The sequence below is a fragment of the Natator depressus genome, chromosome 8, assembly GCF_965152275.1.
Source record: "Natator depressus isolate rNatDep1 chromosome 8, rNatDep2.hap1, whole genome shotgun sequence".
Taxonomy (NCBI): Eukaryota; Metazoa; Chordata; order Testudines; family Cheloniidae; genus Natator; species Natator depressus.
In genome coordinates this window covers 33,373,862-33,395,715 of record NC_134241.1, presented here as the reverse complement: position 1 = coordinate 33,395,715, position 21,854 = coordinate 33,373,862, and the positions used below count along the sequence as shown (strand labels likewise).

The 21,854-nt window shown below is 38.5% G+C and overlaps 1 protein-coding gene across 6 annotated transcripts in view; it reads left to right on the top strand.

Annotated features, from left to right (window-relative positions):
• Positions 1–1,467: 1,467 nt before the first annotated feature.
• Positions 1,468–21,854, top strand: part of FBXW11 (F-box and WD repeat domain containing 11) — a 123,006-nt gene continuing 102,619 nt past the window's right edge. For 2 of the 6 annotated variants that reach the window (XM_074960705.1, XM_074960702.1), the window contains exons 1-2: positions 1,479–1,627; positions 11,646–11,725. Coding sequence is in view for 2 of the 6 variants with exons in the window: in XM_074960704.1 (XP_074816805.1) it covers positions 1,583–1,627 (45 nt within the window). In the remaining 4 variants the exon portion in view is untranslated. Of the gene's footprint in view, positions 1,628–11,639; positions 11,726–14,393; positions 14,437–21,854 lie in introns of those variants that run through there. The other 4 variants (XM_074960704.1, XM_074960701.1, XM_074960706.1 and 1 more) reach the window with 3 other exon arrangements.

Here is a 21,854-nt window from a genome sequence, read left to right as displayed (position 1 = left end):
GGACTATAACATCAAACCTTATGTAATAATTTGAATGTTCTCAAATGTAAGAGCATACAACTACACTAATACAGGAATTTCAGGTCCCACCCAGAAACTGTTCAGGCCCAAGTTTGAGAAAGTCTGATGTAATTTTCACTTAATCTGCCTATGACCCCCTCGAGGCTATATTCAGCTGAGAAAAGCCAGAGCATAGTAGTGCTCTGGACCTACCCGGTTCCTGCTCCCTATGCCAGGTGGCTGCATGGAGGTAGTTTCTGAAAGGATCAAAGTGAGGGAGATCTACTGCGTTTAAGTTGGTTTCAAGGAGATTTGAGGCATCAGAGAATAGGCCTATGTGAGGATAAAAGACTATTATTTCTTATTACTTATATAGTAATGTAGAATTGTATATTACTTTTTAACACAGTTAAAGATATAGATCCTGCTATTCAGAGGTATTGAGCACTTCAACTGCTAGCCAGGTCCCAAGGTCCAAAATGCTTGCAAAATAGACTGATTTGAGTACCATGTGACGGGGTGATACACGTAGGGAGGGTAAGAGTAATGGAACTGATCCTATGACAGTGCAATCATGTGGCAAGCTAACAAGTTTTAGGGAGCTTGATATTAGGGTTGCCAACAGGCCCTTATGACAAGGGACATCCCTTATTTTTTCATCTCTGTACAACAAGATCCGGAGTTGCTGAGTGTTGCAAAAAGCAGCAAGAAATGAAAATATAGGTGAGTACTGCTTATTATTAATACTAATACTATCAGGAAAAGTGGAGTGGGGTGCTAAGAAAACAGTCCCTTATTTTTAAAATATGTTTGCAACCTTACTTGGTATGGCCACAAGTTGCTAACCCTGACCCAGAAACAGTCAGGGATCCTGCAGCACCTAATAGCCTTGGTCCTGGGGGGTCTCTGTTCCACACGCCATGTTATGGAGTGTCCTGCAGCTGTCTCTCACCCAGGTGCTGGGCAGGCGGGTTTGTCTGTGTGACAGACCTGCCCGGGGGATTGAAAACGCAAAGGGGGCATTTCTGGTGTGTCTCAGGGAAGCATGCACAGGTGGGTGAGAGGTGCCCTCAGGCCCCACGCATATCCCCTGTCACCCCCACTCAGGCTAGGGAGTGCCCTGCAGGCCTGGCAGCCTGGACGGGGTGCAGGCACGTGAGGCTGTGACCCCACCCCATTCTCCATAATAGCCTCTGACCCAACTTTCAAAAGACTCCAACTCCCAGCATGCACTACGACGGCCTCCTGGCCCAGCTTCCCCGGATAGTCTCTGGGCCCGATACCTGCTGGGCATTGTAGTCCTTTCGTCGCTGTGTGGGGAAGGGGCCGCGGAGCTTGCCGGGAGTTGTAGGCTCTGTGGGCGTTCCGGTTCGAGGGGTAGGGGGCGTTGGTGCGGCGCTTCCTGTTCCGGGAACGCGGCGCGGGTACGCCGCGGCGGCTACAGCGTGCGTGCGTCCGTCCGTCCGGCGGGCGGGGGGAGGGAGCAGCTGGCGGTGCGGCGGCCCGAGGAGCCAGTGGGGTTTCGGTTCCGCGCTGCGGGAGGCAGGCGCGGGGGGGAGGGGACGAGGAGCCGCCCGTCGCTATGGAGCCCGACTCAGTGATTGAGGACAAGACTATCGAGCTGATGGTGAGTGACACCCCCCCCCCGAGCGCCCGCCGACCGGAACAGCCCCCCCCCCCGGGGGCTGTCGCCGCTTCCCCAGGTTCTCGTGTAGGCCGGGGCTCCCCTTCGTCCCGCCGGCAGGAGAGCGGCGGGGCGGAGAGGGCCTGTAGGTTCCGCGCTGAGCCAGGAGTAGGCCCCGCCGTGGGGGGAGCGGGCCTAGGCCTTGGAAGCCGGGGTCGCTGGGACTAAAGCCCGCCGCGGGGGGGCTCCCTCCTACCCGCCTCGAGCGAAGGTGACATTTGAATTCGCCCGGGCCTTGTGGAAGGTGCGAGATTGGGATCATCCCTCTGCTCAACCCCCCCCCCCCCCCAATGGCGGCTTGGTGAGCAGGGCTGGGCTTTGAGAGCCCCCTGCCATTCCTAAGGTCAACAAACGGGCCTCCCGCACCTTTCCTGGCATCCCACTCTAGTCCCGCTCCTGTCCTCTGGCCCCCACATTCCTCCCATTCCCATTCATTGTTCCCCAGAATAACCTCGTCCTGTCAGTCAACAAATAAGCCACTCCCCTCCCAAAAATATAGACACCCCCCCCCAACCAGGCTCTCAAAGCCTTCGTTATGAGAGCTATTGAAAAGGGCCTGTGATTGGTTTTATTTTTTTAGGATTTGACAAGTAGTTTAAAAGATTTACTGAATTCTACAAATAATTGCTGATCTGCATGGATTTTGTGGGCATATGTTAAAAAAATGCTAACTAAATGCTTTTTTAAACAAGATGACATTCAGAATTTAGTCATTGTCCTTTTTTGTTCGTGGAGATCCTCCTGAGATGCAGCATCTTGTTTTTTAACTTTCTCTTGAGTGTAGATTATAATGAAACAGTCTTTGCTACCCGGTATTTTTGAATCACTTGGTTAAATTGATTACCAAGTATGTAAAGGGGTTTGTCTTAGAATGTAAAGAATTTATACCTGAGCATTCAGGTCTGTTTCAGCCAAATATATTTTGTAATTAATACTGTATTTTTACAGTGATTAGTTTATATAAAATCTTTTTGGAGTTATTTTTACTCCTTAAGTCTGAAGTTTTTAGTTTGTTTGAAAAGAGATTTTTTTTATTTCAGTGAGCAAGCATTTACTGAGTTAATTTATATTTTACAGTAGCAGCAGTAAACCTTTTGTGAATTGTTCAATGCAGTAAATAATTCTCCAAACTGTGTAACTTAACAAAACCTGGGTACTACAGTTGATGTACCACAAGACTAAATGTTAATGCCGATAAATTTAGGTTGCCAGAAAGTTGGCTGTGGGGAAGATGGAGGGAGATTTTTTTTAATAGAAATAGTAAGAGCAGTCACAAAACATTAGAGGAATTACAATAAGATCATTTTAGGGGGGGAAAATGTGTTTTTAAATTAGTGGCTGGGGAAGATTAGAATGAGTGATCAAGATTAATATTTTCTGTGTACTAGTTTGCCTGCACTAAACATTACCTATTAATTAGACATTTAAATGTGATGGTGCATAGCTGTCTTGTTCTGTTTTTGTACATTGCCTAGCACAATGGGGTCTTGTCCATGACTGGGGCTCCTAGGCGCTACACTCGATAATTGCCTTGTTCTGTTCATTCCATCTGAAGCATCTGCACTGTCCACTTTTGGAAGACAGGATGCTGGACTAGAAGGACTATTGGTCTGAGCCAGTATGGCTAATCTTCTTTCAGAGATGCAAATAATGTAGATAATAAGATCTCTCTTGCATGCTTTGACTGACCATTGGAATTGTGCTAGGTGCTGTATAGGCATAAGATGACACAAATTGGCATTTTTTAGGCACTTCCACATGCTGTTAGTAATCTAGTTGGAGCAAACTGCCTGGTTTGGGAAGTCTGTGAACTCCCTTTATAAAATTTCACAACATGGCTGAGCATTGTTATATCTTGTTCTTTTTACTAAGTAGCAGAAATTCAAGAGCTCTGAAAGTCATTTTCCTGTCATGTTTTCTGCATTTCATTAACTCATTGTTGCTGATCATGGAGGTCTGTAGCTAAATAGCTATTCTTAATGAACTTCCTTGATCCTTACTGATTTAGTGGTGCCACATTTTAATGTTGATGACATCAGAATTGCCTTCATGTTAATGGCTTGTAATATTACAAACCATAGCTGGTGATACCAGTCAAGGCATCAGTTGGAGGAAAAATCTAGTTGTTCAGGAATGAGTTTTATGTAGATACAAGTAACAAATAGCATTGCATATAAAATATGCAAGCTGAATTCTAGTGGCTATTTTATGTCATATAATGGGTGGTTACTCATGGTGGTTGTGTGCTAAAATTTAACGGGTCTTTAAGCCAGGTAGGTAGAGTTCTTTTACTTAGCTTTCTTGGCGGTCTTTTGACTTCCTCATCTGCATTATAATAATTTCTGTTTTTGCTGTGTTGCTAACTAACAGAAGCAAATAAAAATTTTGAATGATTTAATTGTGGCAAACCTAGTTATGATCACTTCTGGGAAATGGGGGGAAAAGCAATGATGGGATTTTTAAAAAATACTTTAAAGAACAAAAATCAAAGCTTCTTTGTGTTATGCAATAGGAATCCAATAAAATGTACAGATACTTTGGCTAATGTATGTATAGACTTGTGTAGGGCTAAAAGCCAGAGCTGCTGTTTTCTATAAAATTAATAAAAATAAAGTTTAACAAGATGAAGAGAAAAAAATTATTATAGAGAAAACAGTTTGTAAATATGGCTGTATTTTTACACTTACTTCCAATGCAAATAAAGGCAGTATTAAAACATACTTTTGTTCCTGAGCTAAAAATTATACTGAATCGACACAGTCTCATAAACATTTTTTTCACAACTTGATAATGTCTTGCCTTGTTTCTCAAGAGATATTAGACTTAGGAATCTGTGGAAAACTGGGAACTGTAAAGTAAGCACAAATGGAAAGCACTATGTAGAAAAAGAATAGCCAAGGCCATTTGAATAGAATATGCAAGCTTTTTTTTGTCAACTGTTCTTAATGCTAGCCAGCATCTCTAAAATGGAGACCATTTTAAAACACAAGCTTTATTTCAGCCCTTTTGCATTTTAGAATGTTTCTTGTAAGTGAAATAAGATACAAGCATTAAGATTATAAAGGCAAGCTTTTTTGTGCCTCCCTGTTTGCTATAGCAATTAGCATTTTGGTTACTGCATCAAAGGCTGGGAATGAATATGTGTTTGATTATATGTGACTTTTTTTTTTTTTTTTTTTGCAAATGTCTGGTGAGTGTTCTCAGTAGCAACTGGAATGTAATTCTGAGTGAATTCAGGGATAAACAAAAGATAATGTATCAATATTTTAATAGCACGAGAGTTTCAGAACATGATGTTCTAGCTTTCAATTGTTCCTTAGCTTGATTGCATTTATTAAAAAAAAATCTGAACACTAGTGTGACGATGGTTCTGTTTGTAAAGCTTAGTGTGAAATATTTTAAGGTTTCTAAGTTGCATCTGTTATGCTCCAAATAAGCTTTAGTGAGTGTGCTGCCTATGCTCATTTATTTAAACATTCTATAGGGCAGCTTGTATTTTAGATAATCTTATTTTACTTTTGCAAATCTTTCCACCTTGACTTTTTAACTTTACTAGTACTTAACCTCTGGTGAAGATGGTCGATCATCTGGCAATGTTACTTTGGGGCTTTTATGTGGTAGTAGTAGCTAAGGTTGAATAGCCTCTTTTGCAGGCATGGAGTACGTTGCTTGGAGAACATACTCTGGAAATATGAAACCTGGAAGTCTAACTTGTTTCTAGACTCTAGCAGATGTGCCATCTGGACTATGAAAATTAATCTGACACAATTGCTTTGACTATAATATCAAATATCATAGTAAAGTAGTAGTTACCCAGTTTTGGTGAAATGCATTGTATAGACTGGACAAATCTCTAGAAAATACACAGTGAGGAAGTAAGCAGCACAGATAATTGACTAGAGTGGTTCAAAAGGCTTTTTTTCTATCCCTAACTTTCCATGAGCACATAAAAATAACACTTTTGAATTACACTTTGTAAAGTTAGATAAACTTAACCTTCCTGCCACTCTCAAGAAATCAAATTATTTTCTGCACTTAATCCTAAGATGATATGAAAACGAGCAAAATTTTCACCCATCCGTTTTGATAAATGGTATTTTTGGCTCCAAGTTCTGAATGGAATTTAAACTCTGAATATAATGTAACATTCAGTTTCATTATCCTTTCAGTAAAATCCATTCTGTGGTATTTGACACTACTAGAAATATATATTTATCAAAGATGATTGATGACAACTTGTGTATTTTGTTTTCTGTTTAAAAGTGTCCTTTCCATTCTGCTACACTGTTTGTTTTATCACCATGTTTTTTAATTGGTAGCATAAAATTTACTGGCGACTTGTGATTTCCAAGGTGCCACTAGAGGGGAAAATATTGTATATCTAATGTAAAACAAAATACATATTTGTAAGATTAATGGTACACCATAAGATCTGGTTACAGGTGGAAACACAAATTCTTATTCTCAGGCCTTAGGTGTCTTGGTGGATCCATAAGACTTGTTTATCAAGGTAGGCAGCCAAGCATGTTCAAAGATTTTTCAAGTGCTGATCTTGCTGTCTTCAGTATTTCTACAACACTCTTGGTGTGCATGTCACTTTACAAACACAGATCCCTGCCCTGAAGAGCTTACAGTCTAAATTTAACATAACAATGGAGTGGGAGGGTTATAGAAGGACAAGGACTTGAAGTAAGATTAATTTAAGATTTGAAAAGCACCTGTTTATACCCTTCTTAAACATGTGTTTTGAAAATGCATCTATGAAATGCATCCTCCTTAACAAATTACTTTTATTGCCTGGAGCTTCTGCCCATCTAATACAAACAGCCCAGCATTTAAGTGCCTCAGTGTAAATAATAAGTGAACTACAATTGAAGCTCCTGCCAAAAACTCTCCTCCTGCTCCTGGAAAAGCCATGCAATGTGTGCTGAAGGTCTTCAATCCAGAAGGCAACTGAATTCCAGAATCAGGTGTTTCACATGAGCACAGCTCATCAGCAGCTTCGTCCCAACCAGGTGGGTGCTAGCTTAAGCTACCTGGATGATCACAATTGGAAGAGGTAGCTGTGACCCAAACAATGTAGGACTTAAAAAATAAAAACCCTTCAAGATTCCACCTGGAAACTAATCTGCAACTCAGGCAGCTCTCAGTGCAGCACTGTAATGTACTATCTGTACAAAACACTGCTAAGCAAGTGGGCAGTTGCATTCTTCACCAGCTTAAGTTTCTAAATGGTTTTAAGGTGCAGTCCAGTGGCACGGGCCGAGGGATGTGCAGGCTGCTGTTTCCCGCAGCCCCCATTGGCCTGGAGCGGCGAACCGCGGCCAGTGGGAGCTGCGATCGGCCAAACCTGTGGACATGGCAGGTAAACAAACCGGCCCCGCCTGTCAGGGGGCTTCCCCTGGCGGGCCACGTGCCAAAGGTTGCCAATCCCTGATCTAAAATATTGGTTGTAGACCTGATGGACACCACCACAGTGTTGCTAGAACTATGGAGTTACATGCCAATGCATTTGTATGATCATCTTGCACTTGTATTATCTGAAAATTTCAGTTGGACCTCTCCTGTTTCTAAAACTGATTGGAAGTGCATGGTATATCCCTGGGTACCTTGCATATTTCACAGACAATGTTGATTGTATCAGCATCCTTAAGCAGGATTATTCTAAGCATTACTGCAGACTTGAACTTCTGGTATTCATTGCATGATCTTGCCTGGTTACTTCAGTGCAGGTTGTACCATGGATGGGGCTTGTGGATAAGTTTTGAAGGTTGAATGCAGTACCCTGTTTTCTTTCCTCCTTTCCTTCCCTGTCCTCTGAAACACTCTTGCTACCTGATGTGTCAATGCGGCATTTGTTCTTTGATGCATATTGTTTACTGCAGTAATGTTATCGACTTCAGAAGTCACTGTTGCATGGCATCTTGACCTTTTAATCTTAGACCTTTTTCCTACAGTGGTACATTTCTTACTGCTTTTAAGCATTGTGGCATGGTGTGCAAAGTGAAACTGCTATTGCTTCTTACTTTGCAGCTCAGAGGTTCTAAATGAAGTAGATGGTATAGTAAGGATGCCAACAGGAAAGGAAAAGATTGGGGAGAATAAGGAAGCATAGAGGTAAGGGAGTGCTGCTCTAACATGATTTTTTTTTCAAAGAAGGGAGTGAGGAAACAAATGGAAAGAGAGAAGTAGGAATATATACGGAGTAATTTTAAATGAGTGTTTATTAACATACTTCATTATGTTCCTGCTTTTTCCTATAGTGACATTCTCTTTTATACTGATGTTACTGTCTTTGTTTTATTGTTATATTCTCTAAGTTCTCAGTGTGACATTTGCAGCCGAGTATTGTTAGTGGCTCATTACTTGTAGAAAATATCCACTTCTCTGAACTTTTCAAATTTGAATGGAGAAAAGATTGTGTCAGTGGGCATGACCATACATTTCCACTTTGTTCTTTCTCTGATTGGGGGGACACACTTCCCATATGCACCCATGTTAGCATTAAGGACATTTTATTAAACTATGGTAGATCGTAAACATTTTGCAAGCCTGTGGCATAACAAAATCCTTCCTCCCAATTTGTGATCTCCCTGATGTGACTACTCTGGTTAACCTGCTTTGCTATACTGTACAGCCTATCATGTTCCATGTAGTGTTTTCCACAAGTTATCTCCCAGTGTTTTAGTAGTAGATGACCAATACCTTCTGGTGCTAAAATACTTGAATGCATGTCATACTTAAAAAAAAAATTGGTTTGAGAAAGGAGTAACTTCATAAAAATCAAGTAAATTTGCTTCCAGTAAAAAGAAGCTGGGGAAATCGAAGACACCTGTTTATTCACACACAGCTATAGCCCTGGCAGTAGTAATCCAAGCTTTTCCACCCAGTTGCACTTGTGCTTTAACCTTCATCATTAGGGGTTAGAAGGTATTTCAGCTGCCAAGGCCCATTTTTTACAAATAAGGGTGAAAATTGTGGTGGTTTTTTTGATGTAGGCACCTGTTCACTAGGAACTGAGAACAAGGGTCTTTTTATATAAGCTGCTAAATTGCTGTTAAGGATCAATTTTAAGTAACTGATATATTTATTTTTTTTTTGAATCAGTGACCTAGAGGTGAAAGGCTCATGATATTGTGTCAATTCTGTGAGCCATACAGCTTCATCAGTAATTCTAGTTTTGATAAATTCTGTCCTTGAATATTAAATTCTAATCTCTATGGATCTTTACAACTTGTATGTCATTTGTGGATGTACACTTTTCTGCGGTGATGGCTGAAATGACTTCATTTTATTAACAACTTACTGAGCTTTTAAAAATATGTAGTAATGCCAATTGAACATAACATTTTTAGTCTGTGGCAGCAATTTGTACAACATGTTAATTTTAATCTTCAATCTTTGTGTATGGCAAAAAGTTTCAGTTTGGTTCATTGAGAGTTTATAGTTGATTAGACTTGTTAAACAAGAAGATTTCTTTGCCCAGACAACCAAAATTAACAAGGAAAATTTGACATTCAAGTTGGGTCTCTATGAAGCAGGTTTTCACTTGCAAAGTAATTGAGACCTACGCTGCAACATATTTACACAGAACTTTTTGGAGATGCTTTCATGGTGACTTGGTCATTCCTTCTCATGACCTTCTGACTCTATTGTTGCTTGGAGAAATGGTTCATTTAGGTATTTCGGGTGGTTTTCTTTCTACCTGAGAAGCTATGTTGTGCTCTTGATGTTTGAGAGTCATATGCCTAGACATCTTGTGGCTTGCTTAGTTGTGATGTACATGGCAACTAATGAGGTCCTTTTGAAATCATAGATTGGACGTAATGTCAAACTCTCAAGTCCATTTGTCATCTTGAAGTGTTGTTTTGCAGCAGACTTATTGATATGCCTGCAATATGTAACAAATGAACACAAAGGTGCAGAAGATCCTTTCTCCGGTTGGTTCTAGGCAGTATCAGATTTGATAAATTAGTGGTACACACAACTAATGTGAATGATGGCAGTTTTTTCTCCCATCTTTCTCTAAAGTCCCTTTGTTTTGATGTATGTGGCACTTCCTGAGGAGATACTAGAACAATGAATGCACTGGTGTGTGGGAGGGGTTGATGAGGAAAGCAGAAATATTGGAACATATGGCCCTTCTTTGGCCCTGACAGTATCTTCCCAAGTTCTGGAAAAAGTTTTCTTCCCCTAATGTGGGGATACATAGATACTCTAAAAAAATTATCTTTGAAGCTTTACTTTTTTGAGCAATATCTGGACCAAGGGAGTTCAGTCTCTTTAGGTTACAGATCCACAGTCAGTGGTGCAAGAGGCTCAATAAGAGATCTGCAGAATTCATCTTCTGGTGGTTGTTCTTGAAGGCTTCCTCTAATACAAAAAGAAAAGGAGTACTTGTGGCACCTTAGAGACTAAGGTGCCACAAGTACTCCTTTTCTTTTTGCGAATACAGACTAACATGGCTGCTACTCTGAATCCTCTAATACAGTGGTTCTTGCACTTTTGTGTGTGTGTGGACCACTTGAAAATTGCTGAGGGTCTTGGCGGACCACTTAGTGATCTTTCCAAATGTTTGTACTATTAGCTAACTATTATAAAGTGCTTTGGATAAAAGCACATTATATATAAAAAAAACGCTTAATAATTAACTTTTTTTTTTGTTCTACAAATAAAAGCACACAACTCATATTTTAATATCAGTAGTCTTACCTTTCTAATGTGATATGCCCTCTCTCCCCCGCTGTGGCAGCCACTGAGCTGGGGCTGGGAAAGAGGGCGGTCTCTCTCCCGCCACAGAGATGAGGCTGGGAAGGAGGACCATCTCTCCCTAGCAGCCGCAGCCGGGGAAAGTCGCCTCTTTCTCTGCACATCCCAAATTCCCCCCACGCCTCTTCTAAACCCACTGCCCCCTCCCACCTACCCCCTATTTCCCCCCCAAGGCCAGCACCTCACCTTACATGTGTGTCTTCTCCAGGGTCCAGGCACCTAATTAGTGGAGCTATGCCTGCACAGCTCCACTAATTAGGTGGCTGGCTCTTCATTCTCTCGTGTGTGGCTGCCCAGGTGTGCACCTTAGAGGGAAGTACCTGAATGGAGCTCACGGACCACTGGTGGTTCACAGACCACAGTTTGAAAACCTCTTCTCTAATAGGTTTGCCACTTAAACCCACTTTATAACCTGAATATACACCTAAAGGTAGCATATGAACTGCCTTTGATTTTAGGCTTTGTCATTTGATTTTGGCAGTATAAAGGACAAATTTTTCTAATAATTATCTTGATTAAGAGAATTGTTTATCTTACCGTACAGTCTTCTATGACTAGTTTTTCAGAAAGACAGTGATACTACAAATACACTGAACTCTGGCATGATTCAGATAAGAGAAGCTGTTAAGGTTACCTGTTTCTAGGGGCACTCAGGAAAAATTGAATTTGTTTTGGGACTCAGAAAAAGGCCAAGAATCATTATAGTAAAATGGTTCAAAACGTGTGTGGAGGCAGTTTAGTAGAAAAACATTTTGAGAGAGAACCAGCATCATGGGTTAATAAGCGGTGTCTGTTTTGGAAACCTGTAAATTAACCTTCTATTAATTAATGAAACATATTCCCTGGGTGTAAATGGTAGTTGAGGCTTTAGCACATACTTCATTCTCTGAGTTATAGTTTGTTCTCATCCCTCTTAATCTTGGTAAAGAGATTTTTTTTGACCTAAAAGCACTTGTTCTGGATTGGTTGATTCAGGGCATGGGAAAGAGCAATTTCTTCTCTGTAAATTAGTTTCTTTGTCTTAGATCCACCAATCCGGTGACCCCTCTAAATTTAGTTGCTACTGGAGTCATGGTAAGCTGTATAGGTTGCCTTGTCTTTCTAACAGCATTAGGAGTACGTAATTGGGATTTCGTTCAAGAAAGAAGTAGGTACACCAAGCTGAAGATGATTGGCTGCTCTCTTTTGACAGACAAGTCTGAGAAGGAAACCCCATTCGAATCCCCATTCATTCTGGATTGGTGGATCTGGAGCTCAGAAACAAAGTTTCAGGTAAGAAATTACCCTGTACTATATCTTACTGCTTCTGCTTAGTTGCATTTGTCTGAAATTTCAATACTTTGCTTTTTCTGCATTATCTCCCTGAAAAATATTAGAGGATGGAAAAAAATGTTAGCTATTTACCATGTGTGTTTTAGTTTAAAAACAATAAATACGTTTGGTATATACATGTATAACTTTTTAGCAAGTTACTTTTACTCATGGATACATTTTTAGAACAGACTACAATCCATAAACTTTGTATCTCCCGGTGAAATAGAAAACCATATTTAGGCATGCATGGATGTTCAGAGTAGGTAGTATACATGATAACAGCTGGAGTAAAAAAATACTCTGGCTTTTTTGGAGGGGCTAAAAAAGTTGAGACTTTCAGGACCATTTTTGTTAGGCTCATCAATGTAACAATTAAGGCTTATCTAGCCTATGATTTTTTTTAACCATGTACTATCGTGTTCTCTACAATTTACAATTGTTAATTTATACAAGGAAAAAATGTTTTTCTTTGTCTGCAGTACAGTTTCTAATTGTGCATGTATTGACGAGCTAAAACACAATTAGAAATTCTAGTGTAGATAGCATTTGTTGTATGACATTTTTAAACTCTTAATAAAAGTTACATTTAGAATGTAGTTTATAAAACACAAATGAGTCAGTTTGAATGATTGGCTTTCATGAGCAATTTTTACAGTAGATTGGTATAAAAAAATTGCTTTTGCTCAGTTGTTGTTTAAGTGACCTACAATAGATTTCTCTCTGAGAGAGATTGAAATATCTCTAAAATACTACAGTGTTACATTTTTTTTTAAACAGCCCTCAAAGGTATTTGTGTGTAGTAGGGAGGTGGGGATCTATTTTAAGTACACAGGAGATTGCTGGACAGAAAAAGGGTACTTGTTTTAAGTTAGCAGAGGGCTATTTAGGCCTTTTACTTGTGCTGCCATCCAGCTTTACTCTCCCTTAAATTACTTTATAGAGTTCTCTGGACAAGGTATTCCATATATTTCCAGTGCTCTTCATCCTCTGTCCTCTCATTAGTGTATAATTCCTAATGGTAGTAACACTAAACTCAGCGTGTTGAGGACAACACACCCCTTGTTAGCTTTTCAGGAGTCTCCCATTTCCTGTATTTTTAGATTTACATCTCATTTAACCTTAACTACCATCCAAGTTTGATACTTCTGGGGCATCTCTGTATGTTCTCTTCTGAAGAGAATCATTACTTGTATTTAAAACAGTTCTTAAGTTAATCAGTTTTTAATATAGAAGTAACTTGTGGTTAGGTCTTGTGCTCTTGTGTGATGTTTCTTGTTTTGCTGAATTATACACTCATTTCCTTGGTCTGTAGTCTTTTATTTATATATGAAAAATTGTAGTGAGGTTTAACAGATTAAAATATAAATTAATTATTTTCCTTACTGGCGTCTGCAGCTTTTGGGTTTCATTTTATTTTGGCTGACTTGGATCTTATTTGGTTAGGATGAGGGAAGTCCTGGGTCTGTTTCTTTCTGTTGTAGCATCAATTTCTGAACTATGGAGGACAAATTGAAACTTTCAGGCTAACCTGAATTTAAGAAATATTTGCTGCTGTTTGAAATTGGAGAAGATCACACTGGATTTTTTGGGTCCTATGTACCTCTGTGGCTGAACCTAATTCTGGAATTACAGTGGGAAATATTTCAGAGTAGCAGCCGTGTTAGTCTGTATCCGCGAAAAGAAAAGGAGTACTTGTGGCACCTTAGAGACTAACCAATTTATTTGAGCATAAGCTTTCATGAGCTACAGCTCACTTCATCGGATGCTTATGCTCAAATAAATTGTTTAGTCTCTAAGGTGCCACAAGTACTCCTTTTCTTTTTAGTGGGGAATATGCTACTGGTGGCATATTTGGTAGTTATCTGTTCTTTTTTTAAAACCATGAAAATTCAGCAGTGAACCTGATGTGGTTTTTGAAAAATGAAGAAATCAAAATAGGGAAACTACATTTCTGGTTGCCTTATGCAAACCATTTAAAATAAAAATTTAAAAATTGAATCAGAAAATGAGCTACTCTTGCAAATCAGGAATACTTTAGTCACTTGAATTTATGGGATTTTAATACACATTATTTGTATGAAATTATATTCAATTTTTGAAAGATTAAAAAAGGACTATTCATATTGAAGTGAGTGGCGCTACTTGCTTTGTAAAGTTAACCACATATACAAGTGTTGAGGGTTCAGGGCCTAAGTTTTGTCCAGTATTTAAATTTTTAAAAATAAGTGTTTATAAAACACAACACCAGTGGAAATGCTTTCACAACTTTTTAAAATTACAATGTGTTTAAACTTTTTTCTGCAATATTTGAAACCTGAAAGTGAAACCCTACTTTATAATGTGCTAAACTGAGGCTTTAATTTGGCCAATTTTGCAAATGTTAAATACACTCTACCTTGTCTGCAAGACTGTTAGAACATGTTAGTTATCAAATCTTAGCACACCTTTAAATCCTAACATAGACAAGCCCATTGATGAGAGATCCTGAGCCTGCTCTTTAACTATACCATAACTTTTAAGACCATTTTCACACACAATTTTCTAATTGCCTAACTGCTATGCAGTAAGCTGCTAGGTCATCTGACAACTCCACACTTCCACTTTCCACCTTTCATCTTATTTTCAGATCTGATACACTGTTAGGATGATCTGCTACTGTTTCCAGACAGGTAGGTGACACTACTCTTTCTGGTGTGAGAGAGAGTAAGGTACTGCTGTTCATTTTGTCATTCCAAAAAGACTATTTTAATGTAACACAACTGATTTGCCAGTCTAGAAGGGAACATAACTTTTTTTGAATTTTCAGAACACTATTAGAGTTGGGGGTGCATGTGTGTGAGGGAAAGTAAGTTTAATTTAGATGTAATATATGTTGGAAAATACAGCTTTGTCTCAAGATTCAGTTAATACCACTTAGTGACATTGATGTAATTGTATTAGTGTTTTCTCTGGTAGTCTTCTTGGGTCTTTATGAAAACAAGATATTGCATCTCATGAGTCTTTTCCTGATGAACAAATTAAAATGGAGTAAGATTTTTTTACGCTCAAGGAAAAGCACTTAAATCTCTTCCCCCACTGAAATTATATTCCTTTTGTAGCAAATATGTACTTTGGTCTTCAGGAACAAAGTGGGACTGCAGTTTTGATCACCCGTCTGTGAATTCGTATTGTCCTGTGTTGAAGAACTGTTTGGTAATAGGGAGAACTTGTCTAATAGATCAAATTACTTTCTACTTATTGCTTACTTTAAACTAACTTATTAACGTTTTTGTAAGAATCTTCACAAAGTTCAAGGAAATTATACACAGATCTTGAATGACAATTGGAAAGCTGTATCACTGAGTTGATTTTTGAATGCTTGTCATTTGGTTTAACTGGACTATTATCTAATGGATGAGAGACTCAGTGATCAGTTTCTTGAATCTTTTTAGCACTTTAAACAATAAAGAAATGACAAACTTTCACAGTGTCTTTAAGATGAATTTGGTTGATTGCAACAGAGTAGGTATGCGCTGACTTCTGAGAAACTCAGTCTTAAAGTATTTTAGTTAATCTCAAGTACTAAAATGGCAAAGTAAATTGACTCTGTTGTACAAAGAGAGTTTTCTTGACTTGTGAATAAAATGAGAAGGTAACTAAGTGCCCTTCCTGAGTTGAACTAGAACTTTGTTTTCATAACCACTGTTCCCTCTAAGCTGTGCACGTGTGGACGCGCACACAGATCCTAAACCCAGTGCAGAAGGCGAAACGCCGCGTGCACAAAAATTTACACAGAAGAAATTTTTTGTGCACATGGCCTGTCAAAAATTAGAGGGAACATTGTTCATAACATGCATTTGGTACCTCACATGTTTTTGGAAATATTGCCTGAATACCATGTTTACTACATTCGATTTAGAATGTAGACACTTAGGACTGGATACACCAGTTGCATTTTGTTTAGGAGTAGGTGGTAATGTGATGCCACTATTCCAAAAAATACTTTCTGGGGACTATGTGCTTACATTGCATGTGCACATGTGGCTTTGATATTAAAGGGGGAAGAGGTACTGTTGGTCTGACATAAATTGTCATGGATTTTAGAACATTTTAATAGAAATAGGTTGCACAAGACATCCTGAACTTTGTGTGTGTATTTCAGTGCACAGCATAAAAAAATGCATCATTATCAAGCCAAGCTGCTACTTGTGAAAACACAGTTTATAAGCATACTTTTCTAATAGAATTTGCACTCTCCCACCACATGCAAATCTTCAAAATACTTCTTCTCAATACCTACTAGTTCTGCTTATGACTATATTGGGTGAGTCATGTAAGTAAGGTAAAAATGTGAGATAAAGTCTGTGTGATGCCTCAGCTAGCTGAAGGGGATTGACTGCAGCTGGTGACTACTCCCTGCTGGGTGTAAAATACTGAAGGCCCTTGAATAGCATTATCACTTTACAGTTTGTTCTGTGATTTATTCTGCTTTTTTGGGAGGGGGTGGAGAGGGGTCTAAACCTAAATTAAAATGCGACTTGTGATCATGGAATTTCTTTCAGAAATGGCCATGTCTTGTTTTCATTCACTAGGACAAAGCTTTCTTTTTAGTGTTCCTTGTTAAGAGGACTAGGTGTAGACTACCAGTGAAGATGTCTTCTCTCTATCCCAGACCTAGAACAGTATTTTAAGTAGCAGCAGTTAACCCATGAGTCTTAATTTTCCAATGCTGAGTGCTAATGCACATATGTGCATTAAAGATTAGCCGACGCAGCTCCAGTTCCACTAGTGTTGAGATTAAACCAAAGCAAATTAAACCTCACCAAATTACAGAAGACTGTGATAACATGCATCTCTTTTGTATCCACAAATCAAGGGAAAGCGAAGGCTTAACTTTTTCCTACTGTAGCTTAATGTTGCAAATATGGATCTCTCTATGGGGAAATCCAGAATACTAACTATTGATTGACTAATTCATTGGCACAAGAGAGTGGGCTAGGGATGGCATTTCAGACTCTGGTTTTAAATGTGACTCTTAACATAACTGAATGGACTTTTGGTTTAATTTTCTTAAACTGTAAAAGAAATTGACAGCTCTAGAATGTGGATAGATTGTGTATAGACTGTTCATGTACCTATAGCTTAAAAAACCCAAACCTCTAAAAACGAGGTAGTGTGCTTTACCTGCTATTTAAACCTCATTTGATTTGTTGTGTCTTTATCTTTGTCATTCTAAAATACCAAAAGATCATGTCCATATTGGACTAAGTCAGCAAATTCTCATTTTTAAAGACAGAGCTGTTCTTTTTGGCATAGAAACAAATGTCCAAAACCCTAAATATTTTTCTGCGCTCTGGTACCTTGAGAGCTTAATTGATTAAAGTGTGTGTACTTTAAAAGAATCATCCCCAGGTTGGGACCTTCAATGCCAAGTTTATAATACTTATAAAATCTTAAACAAAAAGGAACTATAATAAAAATGTTGATACCCTTAACTATAGCAGTGTAATGTTACCACAGTTGGATACAGAATGAATATTGGTTCCACTTTGGGGGACACTTTTTTTTTAATATAGCATTTTCCTTGAGCTATCCCTGGGGGATGTTAATAAACAGTCTGATAGTTACGAATGATTGTAAAAGTTTCAGAAACATTTTGATCTTCCACTTCTAGATGCATTTTAATTTTTGACTTTTGAATCCAAAGGTTTCTTGACTTGGAGAGTTCTTTAACAAAAATAGCTGAAATCAAAATAGCAACACTGTTTGCATATAACCGCTCTAGAACTGTTGGTGCCCTAAACAACAAAGCTTACAAGGGAAGCAGTTTTCATCCTCCCCCTTAAGGATGCCACAGACAAATTCTGGTATATATGGAATGAGAGAAAATTTCCACATCATGAATCCTCACCTGAGAAGTCCTAACTGCCCACCTTTCAAGACATCACGAGATGTTCCAATCCTATTGTCTGCTGTGATGGGTCATAGGGCAGCAAACACTTCTACAGGTAGCCTAATTTTATATTAAAAAAAATTAAATATTAAGATCTTAAAGTGCCCCTTCTGGTGTCAGACAGCCAAATTAGTTGATTATTGTTTATCGGAGGTTAACTGATTTTAGTCAGAGTGAACTGAATGTAGATCATTTTAGGAACATGGGACTTCTGAAAGATCAGAACAGTGGGTGAGCAATGTATTTTTCTGTCTCTGATACTGATCTATATCTGATGCTTGAAGAATAGTATTGAGGAAAAGGGAACAATCTGTAAGCGCTATTACCCCCAAATAAAATAATTCACCTGGAAAATTGTGTGACACTGTACTTAGGAGTGTGTGACTTCCTGACAACCACCACACACAAAGGTAATCATTTTATGCCTTGAAGCATGAGATTTGATTAGCCTTATCTTAGCCTACTTAAGTCCAAATGTTGGTCATCACATCAATTTCACTTATAAATGCATTTACAATTTGATTGTGACCATCTGTCAGTGAATTATGCAGAGGACCTATACGCTGTCAAGTATTGATTTGAATATTACATTTTTCAGCCATTAGCTCTGAGTGACTTCCAAGCATAAAAGTGTCTGACCAATTTGTGGCATTGCTTTGTAATAAATTATTCTATGAAAACCTATCAAACTGTTCTCCTTTCAGTCTAGTATCCCTAGTTTTTTCAGTCTCTTCTCTTGTAAGTCTTGTCATACTTTTAACCCATTTTGTTGCTCTCTCTGGAGCTTTGGAATTGCTGTGCTAGTAGCTAGGAGTATGAAACTGTTTTCTGCAGTAAGAAACCTGAGTTGACTCAGCTGTGGAAATTTTCCCCCACACTCTGGCCAATGCTCCTGTTTTAAAGTGCTGTACCCGTCCTATTGTGTTTAGTGTGTCTCATGTAGAGATGGCTCATTGCTGCAGATTTTGGGGTGCATTTAACTGTTAGGTGTTTTTAATAAATACAGAGCTATATTATCTGGGCACCAAATAGAAAATTAATAGTTGGCATTATGTACGACTAAGATGAACTCTGCTCCTGACCCCAGAAAGAAATGTTTACTTCTCCTTTTTTCCTGTGGTGGACAAATCTGACATGGTCTGAGATAAAGCCACCAAATTCACTTGTACTGTCCGTTATGCCTCTTTCTCTTCAGTCCTCCCTTTCTCCATCTCGATTTGAGATCATCACAGTTTTAGATCATCATCAAAGGTCCTGTTGGGCTAAAATGTGGAAACTACCAGCTTAGATCCAAATTCTTACTAGAAAGCAAAAGGTAAAACAACTTCATGTTCATTACATTGACTGTGATAGGTCTTCTGTGCCTCCAGTTGTAGATAGTGGGTCGTTACACCAGATCAAAAAAACACTTTTTTGTTCTTTGTACTGAAGTGCATAAATATTTCACTTGTATTTTCCTGTTTTATTGTGAAATCTTACGTGCACTATTTGAAGCTGTCTCATGTTTAGTAAAGCATAATAGTGATATAGCTAAGAGTCTTCGTTTTTCCTTTATAAATCCGTTTATTCTGGAGTTTGGAAGAAAAGGTTCCCATGTGGCTTAAACTTGGCATGAAAATAAACAATGTTTCTGCCGAATGGTTTAACTAACTTGAAAGTTTATGAATTGCATATGGCTCTCCAAAACTTCATAGTCTTTCAGTCATTTAATTAGAGCATTTTGCAAACACAAATGTAGTAAATGATCTAGAAACTGGACTGACTTTCTTTAAATTAATCGAGACTAAAGTGACCAAAATATTTTAAAACTTTGTACTATACCTGAAATGTTTATGAACTTGCTTCAATCACTAACATACAGTGACATGCTTCATGACATTGAAGTATATATGGGTATATATGCCAAAAATCAGTTTTCGAATTAAATTTTTTCCCTCATATAGGCTCAGATATATAAACCACTAAATATACCCACACTTTGATTAAAAAACCTATGGCACTGAGTCTCAGGGCTCAGATCAGCTAACTCAGGTTCATGAGGGACTATAAAATTGCAGTGTAGATTCTCAGGCTCTGAGACTCCCAAGAGTGGAGAGGGCCTGAGCTCCAGACCGAACCTGAATGTCTACATTGCACTTACATAGTCCCGCAGCCTGAGCCAGCTGACATGGGCCAGCTGTGGTTGTGTGCAGTTCACCAAGCTACCTGAGAATTTTTTGAGAAGCCACTAAACCAGAGAGTGGAGTTTCAGGTGAGCTGCAAACTTTGTGTTAAGTTTAATACCCTACATCTTTATTAGAATGAATGTTTAGATTTAAAGATTACGCATTTTTATTCTAAATTATTTTTGAAAATTTTAACTCACTTGCCAATATTTTCTGAGATTAGGATTTTGAGCTTCCCCTACTATAGCCAATGAATCGCTTAAAACAGTTTGGGAAGTGAAGCTTTAGGTGGGGGTACATCAGCTATTGTGGGGCAAAGATAGGCTTCTAGACTTGAAATTTGGTAGGTAAGTAAGTGAAAATCACTTTTTTTCTTTTCAGATTTTAAATATGAACTTTCCAAAAACGAATACAAGTTTATATGATTATGCTTGAGTATTGGAGGCAAAATTATTTTACCTTCTTTGGAGTGGTAACATTTGTAGTTTTACATCTGTAAATGAGATGTATGCATCTACTCAGTCATATCTTTTCAGGCACAGCTCAAATACATTCAGGCTCACAGAGTAGAAGAGAAAATTTGAATAAGTTCTGAGGTTGGCCATAATCATGGTATTTTTGGCCTTTATAGTTTTTATTTTTTAGCACAGTGTAAAGAATTTTAATTTTGAACTGAAAAACATAAGGGAACTTATAAGAAAATATGGTTTTAACCTCTCTCGCTCTGGATACCCCTTCTAAATATTGGCACAATAACTGCTTTTCAAAGGTTTTCATCTGTGGCCTCATAATGGGCTGCTTTAACTTCGATGTACAAACTAATTTGGCAAGTTTTTAAATGAATGTGACTTGATGTTTATAACAAAAGCTAAATAAGGCACCTGTGAATGTGAAAAGCCATTGAAAATTAGGACTGTGCCAGTCGTAGAGTTGGGTTTACCTGCTGCTCAGTAGTGAATAACTGAATTCTTTTGATTACTTTTTCTGTATCTTAAGTGTACTGGTAAATCCTGAAATTTAACTCTCTGAAATATGGCATAATGAGATTCCAAAGTTTTGTGTGACTTCCACATCACGTTGCCCCAGTTTGCAAGTAAAAACTCTTTTCTAACCACCAGTGCCAACAACTTGGAATCTGGTAGTTGAGCTTGTTCTTTCTGCCTTGTCATTACCAGTAATCTTCCCTCACTTATGCCTGTGGTGGAGTAACTCATTCAATGAGTAGCAGCACATGTATAACTGAGAGCAGAATTTTGCCCTGCAGTTTATACTTTTGTTTAAAAAAAATAATTATATTTGAGGAAGAATAAAATTCAGCTCTTTTCTTGGGCTTCTTTTTATTAGAAAATGCGGTCAAATTAGACAATGACCTTGAGTGGTTGTATTAACTAACATGATGTTTAAAGGAGACTTTGCAGTCCAGTCTAAACAGGGGCAAGTCGTGTTTGACATAATCAATGGGTGGACCTAAAGTCTGACTTAAGTCTTGTGTAATACCATGTTAGTTTAATCCAGTGCCTCAGGTTTGTATTCTGATGACTCCACCTTTTCTGTTGAAGACAAGCCCATAGTTCTGTGTCCTAGGACAATGCAAAATTTAAAAAGAATTCATAAAAATTTATACTAAATCAAGTATGACCGAGTACACACATGAAGCAGATTGATTAAGAAGGTGCCACTTTTATGACCATAACAATGCTCGAATGCAAGATTCTGAACTAATTCAAGAGCAGAATATGTTGAAAATGAATTGTGACAATTCTGGTACTGTGTTTTGTAGGCTATAATATTCGAGTAGGTGCTAGGAGCGAGCAGTTGTGTAAATCAACTCATTAGGCTTTATGTGACAGAGGGATAACATATTTTAAAAGAATCTTCCGTAGTTGTTTTGCTGTTGGCCCCTAATCGTTGATTAACATAGAAGTAAACAAATACGTATCCACTTTAACATACTAATGAGTTGCCTGCATTAAGTGATTTGTGGCATCTA